The sequence below is a fragment of the Drosophila rhopaloa genome, unplaced genomic scaffold, assembly GCF_018152115.1.
Source record: "Drosophila rhopaloa isolate 14029-0021.01 unplaced genomic scaffold, ASM1815211v1 contig_167, whole genome shotgun sequence".
Taxonomy (NCBI): domain Eukaryota; kingdom Metazoa; phylum Arthropoda; class Insecta; order Diptera; family Drosophilidae; genus Drosophila; species Drosophila rhopaloa.
This window is the reverse complement of record NW_025335047.1, coordinates 7,121,657-7,142,583: the sequence shown is the minus strand read 5'-3', so window position 1 is coordinate 7,142,583 and position 20,927 is coordinate 7,121,657. Positions and strand designations below refer to the sequence as shown.

Here is a 20,927-nt window from a genome sequence, read left to right as displayed (position 1 = left end):
AAGGAAAATCTAAAACAAAGTCTTCTTCATTAATTCTACCACTTTTCCTGCTGCTAGTGACAATTAACTTTTAATAATTAAAATCAAGCTTAAAGAAATCTAGAACAAATTTATTTAACATAACAAATATTATTCATCCGCCATGTGGGTTGTATAAGAGATATACTGAAAAATTTTGATACTTGATTATTATTTATAATACACCCTGAACAGCTAATAAATATATTTATAAAGTTGTATTTTTCTCAGTGTGTTGCATTCGCTTGAATAGGAAACCCTTTACGTGGCAGCTGGTTCTGAGTTTTTACTGTACAGGAAATTATAAAAGCAATAAGTTCTTGTTTCTAAGTGATAAACATGAATATTTTTGGGGTCTTTTTTATGACTTTTTTTTTGGGAATGGGAAGGCTATTTCTACTGCCCACGCATCGATTTCCGTTTGCCCATTTACGACTTTCTTCCTTTTCATTATTTCTGTCATACTTTTAGGCGCCTATGAGGTAATATAAAAATACAATAGAAATACCTGGATAAACTAGATTCAACGTTATCAGGGCTATCAGCTGATATTTGGGGTTCAACGAGTAATTGCTAGTTTTGGTTGAGAAAAAAAAAAGATTAGCTGTAGAAAAGGTATTTTTCTTTGCACCCAAACTATTTCGGGGAGAAAAGGGAGAGTGAGAGGGTTTTTGCAGCGCTCAGCTGATTTGTTTGGAATAAAAACAATAATAAATCGCTAGTGAATATGAGAGAAATATTTCAGCTCCCCCTTTTCACTCAAAAATACCTTATAGAACGAGTACTTTCGAGCGGAAACAACTCAAATCGCAGTGCGCCGGCGTTGCTCTCCCCACTCAGAATTGGATTCTCTGTCGGATTGTAGCTCTCTTTTTTTTTGGCGTCGCTGCCGCTATGAAAAAAGCCATCGCCGTCGAATTTCCACTCATTCGTCTCTCAAATTTCGCAGCGCTCACTTCACTTTTTCCGTGCACTGCTCCCTGAAAAAAATTAAAATTAAAACTTGAACCGAAAAAACAGAGAGGCGCACTAAAGTAAAAAAAAAAAAAACTATTAACTAAACTCTGCCGCCGCCGCCGTTGCTATCTCGTTCGCACCTCTCCGATCGCCGCGTCGTGCTTAAAAACAATCGCCGATTGACGTTTTGTTTTACTTCGCCAGCTGCCGTCGAGTTGAGTCGAAGTGCGAAAAAAGTTAAACAAAATGCTTAATATAAGCTCAAAGAAATATACTAACTAATAAAGTCAAAACGGAACTGTAAATATTTAAATACAACTACTCAAAAAACCAATGAAAAAGCGCTGAACAAGTAACGTTCAAAAGGTAAAAGATCAACAAAAATAGAAACCCCTTAAAAAAGTTAATAAATTACATAAAAAGCCTAAAGTTTTTTTATACCTAGTGAACCTCGTGAAAAATAATAAAAAGTCAGCAAAAAAAAAGTAAAACAAGCAAAAAAGAAAAACAAAAAAAAATTGACAAAAATAAACTTAATCACACACACAAGCGGAGGACTATATATTAAAAAAACATATAATTGCTATTTTAATCAGCCGCTGCCTGTGTGTGTGAGCGATTATCAAAATCCGAAACGGTCCAGTACAAAAATAAAAATTAAAAAAGAAAATTAGCTTATAACAACCACCAATAAAACCAGAATCTCATTAGAAAAGTGTGCAAATGTTTGTTACACGCGAAAAGGAGAAAAGCGGTCAAAAATTAATAAATGATGATAAAATAAAAATTAAAATCAAAATCAAAAAGTAATCTTAAAAGAGACAAAGTTTTACACAACACTCGGTCCTAACCTGTAAAATACTCAGCTGCTGCGCTGCGACTGCGACGTCGACTGCAACAAATTGCAATCTGCGTGCATTGTCCAAAAAAAAAAGGAAAGAAAAGAAAAGAAAAGAAAGAGTTGCTCTCTTTGCTCTCTTTCTTCGCCTCGCTGTTCGCCACATTGCAATTGCAAATTTGCATTACATAAATTTGCCAAGCTTTTGCATTTGTTTATTAAATTTTAATACGCTATTTTATGGCCAAGAGTGCGTGTAATTAAAGAGATATATGTATTTTTGTGCAATCGATTACACAACTCTCAGTAAACATAAATTACAATTCTCAATTCTCCCTCTTCTGATCTCTTTTTTACTGTCTTTTTCGTTCATTCAATTTACTGCACAGACACACTCAAAAGTAGGCAATTACTGCTTTTTTAGGGGTCTGATAAAGAGAAGGGGGCGGGGCAGGGGATACCCGTTATTGCCCTGCAATTGAAAGAGGGGCAAAAATGGAGAGCAATTATACAGCCTCTCGCTTTTCAGACAATTTGTGTTTGTTGTCGTCCGCTTGTTTTGTTCCTCTCTTTTTATGGTCGCCGATTTCTTGTATCTCTTCCCCTGTTTTTCGTTTCTCGACGCAATTTGTTACACAATAAGAAAATGTGTTTGGTTGCATCAAAACTCGAATAAAGAAATTTTGCAATCCCCAAAATCCAATCGAAAGTCATAAAACCATGTTTCAAAAGGAAGTAATCAGAATAGAGCCATATACAGGATCAGTATTTCCCATTTCTATACTATGAACATTGATAACGAAAAATTGTCTATAATTCCTCCTAAATTTTACGAAATCGTAAACGAGAACCGGTTAAATAGTTCTCTTTGCCATTGTTACGCTTTATTTGTTTTATTTTTTGCTCAACTGAAGCTTGTTTAGTTGCGCTGGGTAATTAATTTGTGCATTTGCGAAAATCGTGGGGAAAAGGGGCGCGGCAAAACATCAGGCGATCGAGCAGCGCTGCTGACTTCGCACTTCGAAGTCTCGCACTCCAAATCCATCAGAACACTCGAAGATTCGCAATTCGCAATCCGCGTTTCACGTTCCACATTCCACTCGAATTGCACAGTTCAAGAGTTGGGAGGAAAGATCGCGGGTGCAGTTTCTATCTGTATCTCTTATCAGTCGCTGCAGGCGTTCTCGAACATTTCATCAACTCATCAGCACTTCAATAGCCTGGAGTGTTTGTTGCCAGTGCCTGTTACACACAGCAGCGGTCGTAATAATAGCACATTAACCCAAGTTCAAGTATTCTGGTGTATAACAAACTTTCCCCATAAGAAGCTCAGTGAAATAATCTAAAAATCAGTTGTATAATAACCATTCTATGAAAGATTCAGTTTAAAAATGTTGAAATCAGCTAAGTTAGATAGTTGTTATTTGTTGTACATTAATTATGCAATTAAAAATTGTTTCATTTTGTTTAACTAAGACATGAGTAATAGATTGTAATAATAATAATTGAGATAATCGAAAAATAATGGCAGTGATATATCATCGTACATAGCTTGGAAACTCAAATGCATAGAAAACACTTCTAGGCATTAAAATGATAGAAGCTCTAAGTTTTAGAATTGTATTTTAAACACTTCGCTTGCTAGTTCATTTATAAGATCCCACTGATTACCTCTAGCTACCTTAATCTTATTTTTTTTTAGAGCCACCCCAATATATATATTATTCCAATAAAAAGTCCGAAAATAGCCTCGATTCAACTGGTTTATAATGACCTCTCTCCAATTCAAAAGTAGCATTGTTAGGTCTATCATTTCAGCTGTAGCTGTATGTATTTACTTCGGTATTTTTGGGGTCTTTTAATTAATAATGTGATGTAAGCCTCCTTCATTTCGGGGGCCTGAACCTAATCACCACCGGTAACGATCGCCGGTTCTAACTGGTTGCAACTGGCCCGTGTCAGACGACAGGCGGCCCCAACAATTGGCGAGCTCAACAATGAAGATGAAGCAATTATTTAAGTGTAGCAGTAGTTCGCTGTGTAGATACAACCTATATCTGTATCGGTTGGGGGGTTGTATCTTTTGTTGTCCACTCAGTGCCTTCCGGTATTACGGTGTGTGCCTGTCTGGCCAGGTGGGTGTGTATTCCATGGGCGTATATTCTGCGTATATTTCTCAATCGTCTTAATCAATCGAAGGGGCCTATTATGTAACCGAAATTTCGTGTGACATTGAGCCCCTTTCCGCTCAAAAGTGGGCTGGTCACCTTTAAAAGAGACGTAGATCTTTGATTGTCCAGTGAAGACCCTTCACTTCAATGTCGAGCTGCCCCCATAACTACTTCTCAACCGACGTATTTCTACTATTTCACCAGAGGGACGAGCCCCCAAAAAGCTTGTTGTTGTTGATTTTTCTACCACTGGAAATTATTAATAATACTCGGCTGTTTGTTTTGGCGCTGGCGTCGGTGATATTCCGCCAAATCATGTTCTGGGCACAAATATAGCGCTGCTATCGTGCGATGGCGCCTTTATCGCCAGATCAGTCGCAGCACGCATTCCACGGGGGTTTCACGGGGGCCCCACGGGGGCTTCACGCGCTTTCCGTCTGACTCTCAGCCACTCCGTGCATGCACAGTCGTTTACGGGCGTTTAAGGCCGTAAAGCGTAGCAGTCCGGCCGGAGACGCCGCGCCCGCAGATCATTTCGGGCTGAGTCGGCCGATCGCTCGAATGCTATATCTTATCGGAGGAGAGCTGAAAAGTTCCTGCACCAGTTGCTGGGTTTCTCTTAAGATTTTGGGTCTGGGTTCCATCGGATTACTGATTACACCTCCCGGCTTATCAATCTGGGTCTGGTCTCGCTGTTGTTCTTGTCACTTTGCCTTGTCGCCGGACACACCCACCTAGTTCCGTGCTATCTATCACGACTAAGCGAATACATGAGCTATGCCCAGCCGTCGTTTGATTTTGCTTGGATAATTGATAAGGCATAGGCGGTGATTCTCGAACATCGGTCTGGCATTGGGGAAACGTGACTTATCGGCGGGCGAAAATTTTCCATGGCAATTGCGAAATCTAGGAAACCGCCCAGAAGTAGCTAATTCGGAATAGGAATGGTCGGTGATCACGTTTGACCCAACAATTTACGGACTTTTACCTGTCATAAATGTGCACAGAATATTGTTATTTGATATTTATATATTGGTTGATGAATAATTATGAAAAAAAGAGTAGCTGGTAAATACGATAATTTTGCATTTAATAAAAGAATATTATCTTTAAAACCGTTAGTAAAATCAGAAAGCAGACAAACAGGTGAACATTCTTATCAAATACAGCTTGTGATAAGTGACTAAAATTACCCCTTTGTATAAAACGAAATCGTTTTCTGTTACGTATACTCATACGATGTGAAATCTGCTAGTTGTACTCAGGAAATTCCGGCTCAATTCGGCTCATTAGGGGACCCGTAGAGTTAATTAAGTCTGGTTAATTAGTATTTACTAACCCAGAACAAGTGCCAAGCAGTTGTGGCAGCTGATTATTTGCATTATTTGTGAGATACAATGCAATTGTTATGCTCACTTACTTTCAAACGAAATCGCGAATCGCTTTTCTCGCCGTGGTGTAACAAACGAGTGCAACGCGAATAAGTTACCGAAAAAAGCATTTCAATTAAACCAATTCGAAACGCGTTTTGTGCATCTTCATCTTGCAGTAATCTTGAGAATAAACATGAGATATACTCACTCGCTCAACAAACGGCAGCAAGTGAGCAAAAGGAACACCGACCAGCTGAAACCGAGGAGGAGCCTGAAAAAGCAGCAAGTCCCGAAGTCGTCCTTCAGGAATCCAAGGAAACAGGAAACCAGCCTACTCCAATAGAGATCGAGGATAAACCGCAGGCAATTGAGTGCAAGGAAACAGAGAAAATTAACAAGGAAATACCTTTAGAACTACCAGAAACCAAAATAACTGCAACTGCAACTGCAACAAACCCACCAGTAGTAACTGCAACTTCTACGGCTGATCACATAAAACAACTTCCCGAGAACAATCCCTTCAAGCAGATCCTCCAAACGGAGCTGCTGATCAAGCGGGAGAACCACTCGCCAGGACCGCGTACCATTACCGCCCAGCTGCTCAGCGGCAACAGCGGTGGTCTGCGTCCCGAGGAGAAGCGTCCCAAGTCGGTGACCGCTTCGGTCTTCCGCCCGAGTTCCGCTCCACCCTTGACCCCACCGCCGGCGGTCCTCTGCAAGAAGACACCGCTCAGCCTGGAGCCCACACTGCCGCCCACAACCACCACCACGGCAGCCATAATCTCCTCGAGCAACCAGCAACAGCAGATCCAACAACCAGCTCAAGACATGAATAAAGGATTCTGTTCGCTGTTCGATGATGGAAGAAGTCTGACGACAAGTAAGTAGAAAAAGCTATAACATTATGTTCCTGATTACTAACAGGGTGTTACTGAAATCTCTGCCAATCACTTGGTTTTAAATATCATAAAGATATCCTAACTGTAACGATATTTCATTGGAAATTCTTTACTTTTTAGGATCTTACTCTAAAGCTCTAGCTCTTATATCATTATCAAGAAGAGTATACATTACAATCTAATCCAAAGGTTTTATAATTAATTAACAAAGATTACCGCTATAGCACAATTAGCATTTTGATTGATAGAGATTTCTGTTGCACCCTTTTAGCTATATGAATCAATTCGGTTGTTAGGGAAGGTATAGTTTAATCAGCTGATAAGTGTAGAATATAATAATACAAAAACAGGAAAGATTCGCGAATCGCTTTGGAATAGTTTTCTTTTTGTGCTTGTAAAGTGCATCAGGTGTGGTGTTCTGCGTTCAAGGCTAAAGTCAACGTTTTTCAGCGACAAAACAGCGCCAACTTATACAAATGCATTCCGGTTGGCTTATTTATAAATTCTATGGACAAATAGGCAACAACAAGGGGCAGGGAACTTAGTGACGCGCGCTATTTGATGTGATTTGACGCATTGTGCGATTTGATTGGTCAGTCAGTCACTCAGTCGGACGGTCTGTCTGTCAGGCAATCTGGCAATCATTCAGTCAGCTAGATGGTCAGTCATTCTGACGATCGTCGTTTGGCTTGCTTATCTGTGGCCGCAATTTGCGCAAATAAAACTATTTATTTGTAAAGACAACAACAGCAAGAACCAACAAATGCCCCGCCAACCCGCCGTTGAAAAAGTGCATTAGTAAACAATGTTCAGTTCGCTCGCCTGATAAGTGCATACTATATGGGTATATAAGAGCACTGTCATATATGGAGGGCTATATGGTACATTATATATATGGTCAGGGTCTGGGTAGGGGGGCGGATTCCCATTCGTACTTAACCGCAAGCCGGTTGCCGATGCAAGTGCCCGGCTCTTATGTCACATTTGCCGGCATTACGCATACGCAGGGTAGTGCACATGGAGCCCCGGGGGATCGTTTATTGAAAGATTAGAGTTTGTCGGTGTTGGGTGTTGTTTTTGAGTAAAGATCGCGGTTATGGAATTGGTCAATATATGACATTGTAAAGTGGGTTACTTAGGTAATCAATGGGATCGTTCTAAATTTTTAATTATTGTGTATACGCAAGGTGTTACATCGAACTGTAGAAATTAGAAATACATTTAATTGCTGACTGTGGTTATATATAGTAGGGTTTATTTAAATTCTAAACTAGCAATGAGTAATTTATTAAGAAAAGTTATAGTGTTGCCTTAATGGTTTAATGTTTGTCATTTAGGGAAGTGGATTTTATAGCTCTTTATAGTAAGTCAATATTTTCCTTTCATAGAACCTATAAACAAAGTAATAATAATTTTTGTTTATGGATATATACTAGATATATTTTTCTTCTTGTATTTTTCACTAGAAATCATATGATTAAATTGTTTTGGAAAATCGTCACTGATTGCTTGGCCCACTCTTTTTCTTTCTCTATGTGACTAGTTGTGTATCTCAAATGCTTTATTTTTTTCCGACATCGAGTGAATTTTTCCGCTTTTTTTTTATCGTTTGCTGGCAGGCTTCTGCCGCCTGGTGACAAAAACAGAAATATGAATATTAACTTGAGCCAATTAATATGCTAAGCGATGTGGCTGTCATCGGGGGGAGGAGGGACTAAAAAAGAGTGAAAACGGGGGAGAAGAGAGCTGAATTTTTGGCGCGTGTGCCAAGGTCCGGCGATGGATCAAGCGGTGCTGTCTCGCATATGTCGCTTGTTGTGCCCCTCTCCAAAACCATCCACCCCTCCAAATTTCTAGAGTATTTTCGACACTCAAGGGGACCTGCAGCCTCTAATCGCTTTCGTTTTCGTTTAGTTTCGGCCCCTTTATGTTGACATTTTGCCGTGCCTGCGGACTCAGTTAGAGATACTTTACTTCACTTCACTTTCTTCCCACCGCTGCGTCGTCTATATTTATTTTCGTTGTGTGGAACGTAAATAAACAGGGAAACGCCTCGGCTTTATTTTCGTCTCAAATCGGTTTGCCTTAAGGGGAAGGCGATGAGTATAGCCAGTGTTTTTATGTAATTCTTGTCACCGCTGTTGTTTTGGTATTTTTCCAAACACCTCAAATATTCCATTCCATCAGCCTAATCAGTTAGTTGTAACACTCGATCGCTTCGATTGCCGGCTGTCCAGATACTCGCATTTTCAAGGCGTTACACCACAGATACAGATAATCAGAGGGGGGCTGGTGGTGCGGGAAAAGAGGTTTCTTCTTGATGGCCAAACAAAAGTAACCCGTTGACAAACAAAAACAAATTCCCAACTGTAATTACCTTATGCTGTTATCCACACACAATCTACAAAAGCAAATATTTGTAACGATAACAGGGAACACTCTTGGCCATAAATATCAATTGGGCACTTGGACCGATACATTTATTGGTGCATAGTCAGTGGCTGGGCAATTATGCTATGAATCGAAATCGAGTTCGAAGGGGAATGTGGACAACGCACTTCTATCGTGATTAGCACGCGTGATAAGCACGCCCATCACGACCAGAAGCGCAAATAATGAATAAAAAACAGACGGTTGGCTTGGATTCTCTGCTCTAATCACCCGAGTTCAGGTTCACAGCTGATATGATGAGTTCAAGTCCGATTCGAAGTCTGAGGCTGCTGTGTAAATCGTCAATATTTTCGGGCTCTTACATAAAACTCTATAGCTTCGGCATCACGCCCTGTCCCCGTTTTGTCTCCGTCTTCTGATCTCTGCGGGTTCTTAAGTGACCGTGTCCGTTGTTTACATATTCCGATTCTGATTTGGAACTACGTCACATCACGAGTCGCCGTCTTCAATTGCAGATGATGACATAAATTTATTTAAATTGAAGCCGTTTTGCGCCCGGGTTCTCCAACTGCCCCGAAGATTCCTCCCAGTCACGCGTTGAGCACGAATTTTCGGTGTGTGTGCTAATGCGGCAACCTGTTCCCTTGAAAACTTTCGAATAAAACTCAAGTGCACCGAATGTGGCTCAAGTGCAGAGATGCCTTTCACAAGTGTCTCACGACCAACCTCTCATCGGTTGCACAGGCGAAAATATTGGGTTCTGTTTAAGATACATGCAGAAATACCATTTAAACATCGAAAAATTATTAGAAAACTACTTAAGAATATATATATCTTCATAGTTCTGAGTTCTTAAGCCATTTAAGGCACTTTGTAATGGGGTGTCATGATGATTCGTAATGATTCGTCAATATTTTAAGAATCTAAAGGTTTCCTATTGTTCTGTAATTTGTAGTTGTTGTGATTGCTTTTCAATGACATTTCTGTTCAATGAGAAAACCTTTAATCGGTCCACAATGTAATATTTTTTTCTGTGTGACTGGGTTACTTATTGACCGGGTGACTCGATGACTAGGTGACTGGATCACTGGGTGATGGTCAAGCCTCGGCTACAGCTGCTCTGTTCTCCTAGCCTTGCGCGTAGGCCCAGTTAGCCAGTTAGCCGCTAAATGCCATTCCCGGCCTTGCACTTTGGCGAAAAACAACACATTCGATGAGCTGTAATATATAGAAGCACTTTGCAAACATCTCATAAAATGCACTCCTCGATTCCGATATAGATAGACCCCCAATGGGCACTGAGTGGAAGGCTCTGTTTTCCGTTCTGTGTGTGTTGTATTATCATGCGCCATAATTTCTGTTGTTTTTTCCGCAAAAGCTTTGGCAACGACGAGTAGCACTCGAGTGCCATAATTACAAGTCACACTGCCGGGTTGGTGCCTCCAGGGAGAAGGGGCGGGGTCTGCGGGGGTTAGACCTTTGGGCGTGCATTGTTAATTAACTTGTTTGTGTCGAATGCAACGACCGCAAGAGCAAGCAGATGCCAGGGGAGCTCTAGCTTCAAGCTGTGCAAATCCCTTACACACCGCTAATCTGATCTTTATTGTTTCTGCCATGAAAATGGCATTGGAATATGTTCCGCACGGAGAAAAATTATACCCTTAATTGTTCATAAAATGGCTTTTATTTAGTATACAAAAATACCTTTGTTTAAATTAAAATTATATCTAGGCAAAACTATAAAATCCTTATTTAGCAGAACGAACTTCCTAAGCTGTTCCAGCCATAAAAAATATTGAGATTAGGATATTATTAATGTGAAACAAGAGAAACCCCCTTTTTTATGTAATTGATATGAGACTTTTTTCTCCGTGCAAAATGCATTAGCTAATCCAAGTGTGGGCTGCTGAAGAGCTGCGAACCCATTCCAGGCAATCTGCTTACTATATTGTGGCTTATATGGCTGCCCGGTGGCAGATGCCGCAGTTGGGATTTGTCCGTATTATATATGGCTCTTTGATAGAAATAAGCAGCTGAGCCAAAGGCAAACACTGCACTCACACTCACATCACGAACTTGGACTTGCATTTGAAATTCTATTTGGCCTGCGGTCTCCGTTGTTTTAGTTAGCTTTTCATTTCCATTTTGCAACTTAATAGTCGGCACACACAGGCGGTTGGGACCAGTTTTATTAGCATACCATCTAGTATAGCGAACCCCATGACGAGAATCGGGTTGGAATGGGATGATAACTGAGGCTCGGCTCGATGTTTAGGAATTTCTGAGTGGGCTCAGATGACGCACAGCCCAATCTCCCAGGAAGATCACCCCTGGTTCAAGACCTCGGCTGATAAGCAGCCTTGCACCTGATCTGGGGCGATGCACCCGATAGCTATTTAATTCCGTAAAAATAGCGTATTTCAGCGATCATAGCGATCTTTGTGATATCGAGTTCCTGTTTCAGGAATGTTTGTTTTTCGCCTGCTTCGCTTGCACTTATTCCGCGTACGTCAATAGGCCCAAAATGCTGATTAATGAGTCGACCGGCCATAAAAATCATAGTTCTGGTTCGATTCCAGTGCGAAGGCAATTGGAGCGACTAATTCACGAGGGGAGGAGCAAGTTCTCTTCAATTAGATTCAATTGAGAGCTGTCAATTAGGGGCGACTACGGCGAGCGATAATTGAAATTTCGGCAGCACAAGCCAAGGGTTTTATTCAGAGCAGAGTTAATTAACAGTAGGCAAAACCGAATTGAGATGTAGCACTCTACCGCGAACTAGGTGAAACCGCCACTAACTGCATCTTTTTCGATTCCGTTTCAGTGCTTAAAGAGGAACCCGACGATCTGTCCCACCACCTGGCCTCCACCAACTGCATTCGGCTGGACGAGATGACTCCATTCAGCGACTTACTGGTTGGCCTCATGGGCTCCTGTCTGTCGCCCGAGGACATCAACTCCCTGGACTCGACCACCTGCTCCACGACGGCCAGTGGCCAGCACTACCAGAGTCCCAGCAGCAGCAGCAACTCTGCCACTAGCAACACCAGTAGCAGTAGCAATAGCTATGCCAACAGTCCGCTCAGCCCGCTCACACCCACTCCCACGGCAACTGCCAGCAATCCCAGTCATCAGCAGCAACACCAGCAGCAGCAGCAACACAACCAGCAGCAGCAGCAGCAACAACACAACCAGCAACACCAGCAGCAGCAACATCACCCTCAGCACCACGACAACAGCAATAGCAGCAGCAATATTGATCCTCTGTTCAACTACCGCGAGGAGTCAAACGACACAAGTTGCTCCCAGCACCTGCACTCGCCCAGCATAACATCAAAGGTATGCAATTCGTAGATCTTCTTGACTTAAAGTACCTTTAATAACTAATGTTTACCTTTTTATATAACAGAGTCCCGAGGACAGCAGTCTGCCTTCGTTGTGCAGTCCCAATTCGCTGACCCAGGAAGATGAGTTCTCCTTCGAGGACTTTGCAATGCGTGCTCCCTACATCCCGATTGGCGATGATATGCCCCTGCTAACGGAGACGGATCTCATGTGGTGTCCACCAGAGGATCTGCAGACCATGGTGCCCAAGGAAATCGATGCCATGCAACAGCAGTTGCAGCAGCTACAGCAGCAACATCACCAGCAGTACGCAAACAATACTGGTTACCAGCAACAGCAGCAGCAACACCAGCAGCAGCATTTCTCCAACTCCCTGTGCTCATCGCCTGCTTCAACGGTCTCTTCATTGTCGCCATCGCCAGTGCAGCAGCAACATCAGCAGCAACAGGCGGCGGTCTTTACCAGCGATTCCAGCGAACTGGCAGCATTGCTATGCGGATCCGGAAATGGAACCCTTTCGATCCTGGGAGGAAGTGGTGTAACCGTGGCGGAGGAGTGCAACGAGCGACTCCAGCAACATCAACAGCAGCAACAGCAGCAGGGTGGCAACGAGTTCAGGACTTTCCAGCAGTTGCAGCAGGAGTTGCAGTTGCAGGAGGAGCAGCAACAACGTCAGCAACAGCAGCAGCAGCAGCAGTTGCTCAGCCTCAGCATCGAGTGCAAAAAGGAGAAGTACGATGTGCAAATGGGAGCAAGTTTATGTCATCCAATGGAGGATGCATTCGAGAATGACTACAGCAAGGACTGTAAGTATCATAAGGCAAACATTGGTGTTCAAATATGCAGTTTAGTTTGGGATAAACTAATTTTAGGAATAACAAACAAAGTAAGGGGTTATTAAATGTTTAAATTAGTGAATGATTTGATAAATACTTATCTTAAAAGTGGCGGTAGAGAACATTTTTTTTAACAGCAAATAATTAAAGAGACTATTATATAAATCTGCTCAAAGTCTTTCAGATCAACATAAATTATGGAAAATTAAAAGGATGATTTAAATGTGGGAGGGGTTTAAATATATAAGTGAATAAATAGCTAAACTTAATTAATACAACTTTTATTACGATTGCAGAAAAAGAAAGTAAGTAAGGAAAAATAGCCGGCACACAAAAAGAACTAAAAATATTTGAGTAATTGATAGTTAATTACGGAGTGGAAATTTTACGACACTTTGGTTTTTTAATAGAAAGAGACTTTTGATAGATTTAACGGAGCTGACGGGACTTTCCATTCCACAGTGGCTTTTGAAATATTCCACAATGTCGCCTCCTGCATTTGGAGAGGCCTAATTTTATGGCAGTTCCTCGGCTAAAAATATCCGTGGAAACTTGCTTTATTTTTTATGATATGCTGCCAACGCACACGCACGCACTCCAACGCCTACATGTAAAAATAGAGGGAAATATAAAGAAAATTTCGGAATTTTTTGTTGCGTGTCGCGGAAGATGTCACTTGGTTTTGGGTTGGGCTTTTTTTTATGTTTAGGGGAGTACTGCGGGAGAGCTAATTGATGTGGGTCTACGGCTCGTTTCCAGTGGCTTGTAAGCGATTTGCGTAATTTTCACACATTGCTCTCTCACCTTTGACACATGTCACGGCACGAGGTCTGTGATTGATGCCCAGAAAGTGGTGGAATCGGTGACACCACCTCCTGGCCCTGTCAATTGTATTGACTTCAAGTGCTGGGCCTTATGACAGGCAGTAAATCGGGGGTATCTATTGACAGACGCCTATAGGCCTTTATGAATTTTCCACTAGCTAATAGCGGATGATTTATGTCGCACACACCAGGCGAAAGAAAATGAAACAAACTGTAGATATTAGCTGTTTAATGTATAGATACAAAGATTCAGAGACAAAGACTGGCAGAAATACAGATAGATATATTGTATAGAATGTGGCCACTTATTTATGTGCAAAATGTTTGTGGCAGCCAAATATTATTGTTTTAAATTAGCACCAATGTCATGGGCAAAGGAATTAATTTTTGGCTGGCATTCGGTTCAATAAATTTGAGGATTATACTGCAATTTTCTTTGAAAACTTTCTTAATTTTGTAATAACTTTATTTGGAATTGCTTTTATTTTAGCCACAAATCTGGATTGCTGGGACCTGCTGCAGATGCACGTGGCCGATGCGGCTCCCGTGAGTCCTTCAGCCTCATCACCTGCTCCTTGCAAGGTGACCACCATTCAGTTGCTCCAGCAACAGCAGCAATTGCAACAGCAGCAGCAAAACATCATCTTGAATGCAGTGCCATTGATTACCATTCAGAATAACAAGGGATTAATGCAACAGCAGCAGGAGCAGCTGCAGCAGCCGGCTTTGAAGATCCTGAATGGAGCCGGCATTGCGCCGGTGACCACCAAGGCCACCATTCGCCTGGTGGAGAGCAAGCCACTCACCGCGACGCAGCAGCGTGTGGCCAAGGTGAACCTCGTCCAGCCCCAGCAGCAGCAACATGGAAACAAGCGACACCTGAACAGCGCGACAGGGGCAGGAAACCCCGTGGAATCGAAGCGCCTGAAGAGCGGCACCATCTGCCTGGATGTGCAGTCGCCGCAGCTCCTGCAGCAGTTGATTGGCAAGGATCAGGCCCAGCAGCAAACCCAAGCAGCCAAGCGAGCAGCCAGTGAACGCTGGTCGCAGTCCGCGGAGAGCAAGCAGCAAAAGCAGCAGCAACAGCAGTCCAACTCGGTCCTGAAGAACCTGCTGGTCAGCGGACGCGATGTAAGTGCCGGTTACTGCATTGTGCCCATGCGGCCAAAGAAGCAGCTGGCCAAGGTCTAGAATCCATCGATTAGAGACCTTTACCCGCCTCTCAATTAGCTAATGGAAGCACCCACAGCCGGCTATGATTAAAAAACCCAAGGATTGTTAGGCTAAGCGAATGGACAAGCCCATTTCTACAATTTGTCTTTGTAAATGGATCGATTTTATATTGCTAAAAACTAGAAAATACGACTACCACTGCAAGAGCTAAATTGTAAACTGTAAACTGTAACCAACAAAGCAACCTCCTCCCGCTGCGTGAGGAAGGCGGGCCTAGTTTTAGTCCGTTTTTGTAGTCCCTAGACCTTAGTCGTTAGATATATATGATATAGCGGATAGCTCTAGTCTAGATGTGTAAGAGAGCTGCAGTTGCAGCTGCAGCGTGGACTTTAAAATTATAAATTTGTAGACTATTTAAAATAGTGCTAACCGAACCGATCCAATCCAATCCGAAGCAAACCAGAGCGATTGATGATCGATAATATTAAATTGTAGCTTGGCGCGATTTGTTGATTCCTTTTTAAGTTACAGACCCTAAGCCATAAGCCGTACGCCTAAGCGAGTTGTTAAAAATCTTCTGTTCTGTTGAGCAAATTCTGTTGTACATAAACGAGGAGCGATAGGATTATACTATTCGAGTAGTTATAGCGAGTGATCACCGCGCCGTAGAAGAGAATCATCACAGCGGATCGCAGACGCACACTCCGGACGTAGTTTTTTAGCGATGTAGAAGATGATGAGTGGAAGGAATGCGAATCAGAGAACGATTGCAATAAAATTGTAAACTATATAAATTCAAATACGGCAACTTTAAGTTTTTTACTGTGATAGCATTTGCTTTTGTTGTTTGAGTTACCGGCATCCATCAGGTTTATTTTCTAGACCTTATCCCTATGATTTCTGTTAACTTATTCGAGCAATTTGTTAGATGTGTAAGCTTTGACTGAGCAAAAAGCAGCAGCAGCAGCAGCAGTGCAGGAATACGGATATAAAAGATATGATTCAAAGACAGGAAGCGTTTGTTTTCGAGTTCATTTTTGGCCTTTTTGTTGTTGTGTTTAAAAAAAACCACGAAGAAGCACAAGCAAAACCCATGTAAATTGTCAAAATTTGTGAACGAAAAGTAGCAAAATTGAAAACTGAAATTCGAGCGCTGAAGGTACAAAAAAGAGAAAAGGAAAACCCTATAGGAAAGTTAAAAGAAAAAGCAACTTTAAGCTAGGCAAATATGCACACTAGTTCTAGTGAAAAGTCAAAACTAAAAAAAACCACAACACATATACATAGAGAAACTATTAGCAATTAAAGAACAATCCTCGTGTTGTCCGCGTTTTCTATCGCAATGTGGAAACGCCAATGCACAAACACGCATATACATATATATATATAGAGTTATACCTAGATATAGTTGTATAGATATAGTGCGTATATAGAACAAACCTCGGGTCGCCACTGAAGCTTTAACCTGGCAGGAGATTTCGTTTCTTATTAGTTGTCGTTTTAATTTAGTTTGTAGTTCCTTTGTTTTGTTTTTATTAGCGTTAAATACACCTAAACGAAGGAGAAGTCAATTTTCCAAAAACGAAAGAAAAACCAAAAAACATTATCCAACGTTGTGTTTGTTTTGATTTGCTTATTATTTATGCTTTGGGGCCCTTGAATATTTAAAAAACCGCTATTGATTTTCCATCGTGTACTGACCTACATACTTGAAGTGGGTGGTGGATGATTCTTTGTGTATATCCCAACCAATTTCTCATTGTGTCGCCTGGTAGCTTAATTAACTTTCTGAGACTTCTAACATAGCGTGTCTGACGCACATCGATGGCAATACGAAACCGAAATCATAAATATCCAGCTGGCAAATACATATACAGCTATGGCAGGCAAACAAATTTACACGCAACTAACCCCTACTTCGGTTGGGAATTTAAAATGCCAAGACTCCCACTATTGACACTGCTTTAGTCGGGCCATTGAATTGGGATTTCTGCCTTGGCCAAAGGACTTTCCCTCCCACCCCCATCCACATCCTTTGACATGCCGATAAGACCCGGAGGCAGCGCGTGCCGCATTGCAGCCTATGTTTGGGCTTCCCATTCGTATTGATTTTGCACCTCCAACTTGGGTGGAAGTCCTGCCCAGAAACCAAATACCCCAACCATCCGGGTCTATCCTTTGCCTTGTTTTACTTTCCTTTCCGCTGCGCACAGCTGACGCTCTTCTCTGCGACACAACTTTCACTCTCACTCTCACTTTGACTTTCACTTTCCGCTTTCGTCTCTCTTATTCCCCGACTCTCTCTTTTGTTCCACCGCACGTGTCTCTTATGTACTGAAAAACCCCCGGGTTTTGGGTTTACTACTCGGCTCGGTTTTATGGCCTACACGAGCTTCCCACTCTGGGCGGACTTTCTGCGTCACGGCTGGCACTTTTCCGTGGTCCCTGCATTAATGAGTCGCCCCGACGACTCCGTAATTGGCTGCAGCTTCGCCGGAACCGGAGACCCAATTTGCATTATTCTCGGGCGACACATGTGTGTACGTGGCCAAATATTTGCTCCCTACTTAGGAACGTCCTATGCCCCGTTTACTTTATTTACTTTGCTACTTATGTTTTTTTTGGCCAGGCAGAAAAGCTTCTCTGGTTAAATAGAACAATTCATAGGAGAAATTGCCAGATAGATCAGATCGTAACCGCATCTACCTCGTGTGGCAAAATCGAACAAATGAAACTGAAACTGAAACCGAAACTACCTCCGGATCAGCCATCAAAATAGTAACCTCAAAGAAACGAAGGCCAAAAAAAAAAAGAGGGATATAGAAGAAACCCAGGCGCCCTACTAGTAAATTTTACTGTTAGCAAATTGACAAGCAATCCTCGAGATATTAACTAGACAAATACCAGATAACTTAGCATATATTCCTCTCGATAATCATTTAGTCAGAGCTCCAAAGTGGGGTCTTGAGAACATTTGAATAATTATTATAGCCCGAAAAGACTGCGAGCCGAAAACTCTGAAAAATTATATACACATAGCGCGGAACTTATACATAGATCTAAGCAGGGATGTAAATAAAACGAAAGTTATAGAACGAGGCAAACACCAGAAAAGCTAGTAAGCTAGGAAAACTCAAAATTAATCGATGTGGCTTTAACTAAACTTAAACTCTAGGTCTCCGAGCATGGGAGTAGCCAGTAATCTGCCTAATATTTAGCTATGATATCGAGATAGTATTAACTAAACCCCGCGCAAGTCAAATTCAAATCGACTAACGATAACAATAACATTAACGACTTTGTAGTAGACGATCACGGATCCCAATCATCACATTTAGTTGAAATTTTTCGCGTTACGTATGACAGAGAGAGAGAGAGAGGGATAGGATATCGGAGGGAATCGAAGTTGGGGCAGATGGGTAGCTTTATCGCGACGGAGTGCAAAATCGGGAACGAGAATCGAACAGAAAGTACATACAATACCACAAATATACCACATATACCTCAGTACATGCATAAGTACGATCGTGTAGGTCGTTCGGGGGAAATCCCCCCGATCGGCGCTTACTTACATACCTCGTGTATACATATAACATTAACTAAAATATACATACATATACCTATCCTAAAAACATATGCCTATTCCGACTTTTGATAGTTCAATACACCTTAATGAATGTTGTGCGACCCTTTGATAACGAGCGTTTTTTACTACCTCCAATTCTTGTTGTATGTGTCTCGCATTTATAGCAATGAATTAACTAGAGCCCCAGAAACCTAAGCCTAAACTAAAACCTAAACAAAACTAAACTAAACTAAATTAAAGCTAAAGCAAGTCTAGAGCAAGTAAATTAAAGTAAACTAAACTAAATGTTGTGTAATTTTTATAGCCTACTTATGTGCGTCGAATACCTCGGAGAAAGCTTCAGTAAAGTAACGAAAAGTAAAGTAAATTTAGTGAAATTATGTGAGTCACTTCAACACACAAACAGCCTCCTCCAAAAATACAGATTTATTGTGCAACTTTATTAGCTGTAATTTCGGGCCAGCAAATGAAGACAGAACATGCGAGCATACAAAGCCCCCTAATAGCAAACACATACCCATACACACTTGACATATCCGTTTACTGTAGCTCCCGTTTTGGCCAACTCATCATAATTCAAAGGGAGAAGTCAAGGTGACAAGCACTTTGTGTGCGTTGCAATTGATTTGGCGGCTGGCTGATTTTGATTAATGTCCCTGCTCTCGGGATTGAGAGTCATCTTGGCTTCCTTATCCGAGCAGTCAATTTGAAGTTCACTCGGAGCTGTTCACGCTCTCGTTTTGCCTTGATTAATTGTGCAGGCATTATGCAAAATTATATTATGATTGCCGACATCAACAGGTCGCTGTTGTATCTACAAAAGTAACCTTTGGCCCGAGACTCATTTGTCAGAAGTGGCGAACAAATGAAGAGTCATTTTTATGGGGCGTTTGCTTTTATTTGCCATGCCAACAAATCTCTTCAACCTCCTCCGGTTAATTTGCAACAATTACTTGTGTTTGTAGACAGACTAAGCTGCTTATGTGAGACCCAAAAGCTGGAACCCTATCCCACACGAAACATCACACAAACAACACCGAGAATACCTCCAGTCCCACAAGATGTTAGCGTAATTTGAAAGCGTAGAGCGAAACTAGCCTTGAATTAGACTCGAATCGAATCGATCCGCTATGTAAGGCAAAAACTAGTGTGTAAACGCCGCAAAGTATGCAATATTATACATATATACACCTATATACATAAAAATATATATATATACAAGATGTCAAGCAACTTATACATATACAAGCGAATGTAGTACGATACGATATGGCATATGATATGATATCTGGATTATAAAGTATTTTAATAAACTTTTAATAAATATTTTAGTAAATCCAATAAAACAATAAAGCCGAATAAAACCCCAGCGAATCAACTGATACAGCAGATAAGAGGAAAGCATCTCGGAGAAAAGCAGGCGAACTGTGTTTTTCTTTGGAAAAAGTATGATGTGGTGGAATGGGCGTCGCCGATGTTTACAACTTTTCCCTTCGATTTATGTGCATACATTGGCCCTCGAGCATATTTGTATTGACAGGCCGGCCTGGGAATTGATTAATCTCCATTCAGCATTGTGTATTTGCCTGCTCCACCAGTCGCTCCAGTGACTGGCAATTTATTAAAATCTTTTGATTGGAATAAATGATGCTGCCAGCTAATCAAGTTGCCCCAACTTGTCCTATCTCTGGAATTGAATTCCATTTCCTTCTATTGTCTTGCGTCTTCAAGTCAAACACTTAAGTATGCCGAGCACATTCAAACACACGGCTAACTTTTCTCTCTTATCTTCAGATTTTCGTTTTACTTTCTGGCCAAATTTAAATCTTTCGCTTCGTTTGCCTGTAAATAAATGACGAATTTTCGTCACACACGAGCGCTGTGGTGAAATTAAATTCCTCACAACCTTCTAGCAACCGAAATTCCACTCTCTACTTTAGGAAATATGCCTGGCGACAATTGCATTACGTATACGCCACATTGTCTCCTTGGCCGAAATGGCTGCATGAGTTATTCAAGTTTATTGCTTATTGATTTCGGGCCCCAGTTTTCAATTTCAATTTCACCTCGTTATGGAAGGTCTGGGAAATAAAGAGGGCAATCCTTTCGAGCGTTTTCCCAGGAGTCTTCTGATGCGTAGAATTACGCAATAAGAGTCGAGTTGAAGAAAATGTTAATGTAGTACTTGAGTACATTTGCTGCCTACTTTTACTTTTTATTATGCGGTGACAGCAGATTTTTCTGCAGAAACTTGGAAGCAGCGCAGGCCAAAGTGAAAGTAAAGTTTCCCTTTAATTGCTTTTGTTTTTCTATTGGACTTTCGTGGGCCATGTGGGCGTGGCACGTGGCAGGGCGTCGATGAAATGCGATGCCATAAAAAGGAAAAATCCAATTAGACGGCTTTAAACGCAGAGGACTAGAGGACTATACGACTGCAAAGCCAACTCAGCAGAACACTGGGAAAATCCGCCATAAAGTCGGCGCAAAGCTGCTGCCTAAGACATCAAAATGAAGGA

At 41.6% G+C, this 20,927-nt stretch overlaps 1 protein-coding gene across 2 annotated transcripts in view; it reads left to right on the top strand.

The window, feature by feature from the left end:
- Positions 1 to 20,927, top strand: part of LOC108045392 (protein similar) — a 73,704-nt gene that overhangs the window by 49,239 nt on the left and 3,538 nt on the right. For both annotated transcript variants that reach the window (XM_017124708.2, XM_017124706.2), the window contains exons 8-11: positions 5,534 to 6,237; positions 11,472 to 11,986; positions 12,057 to 12,798; positions 14,143 to 14,783. In XM_017124708.2, the coding sequence (XP_016980197.2) occupies positions 5,534 to 6,237; positions 11,472 to 11,986; positions 12,057 to 12,798; positions 14,143 to 14,783 (2,602 nt within the window). The remainder of the gene's footprint in view (positions 1 to 5,533; positions 6,238 to 11,471; positions 11,987 to 12,056; positions 12,799 to 14,142; positions 14,784 to 20,927) is intronic.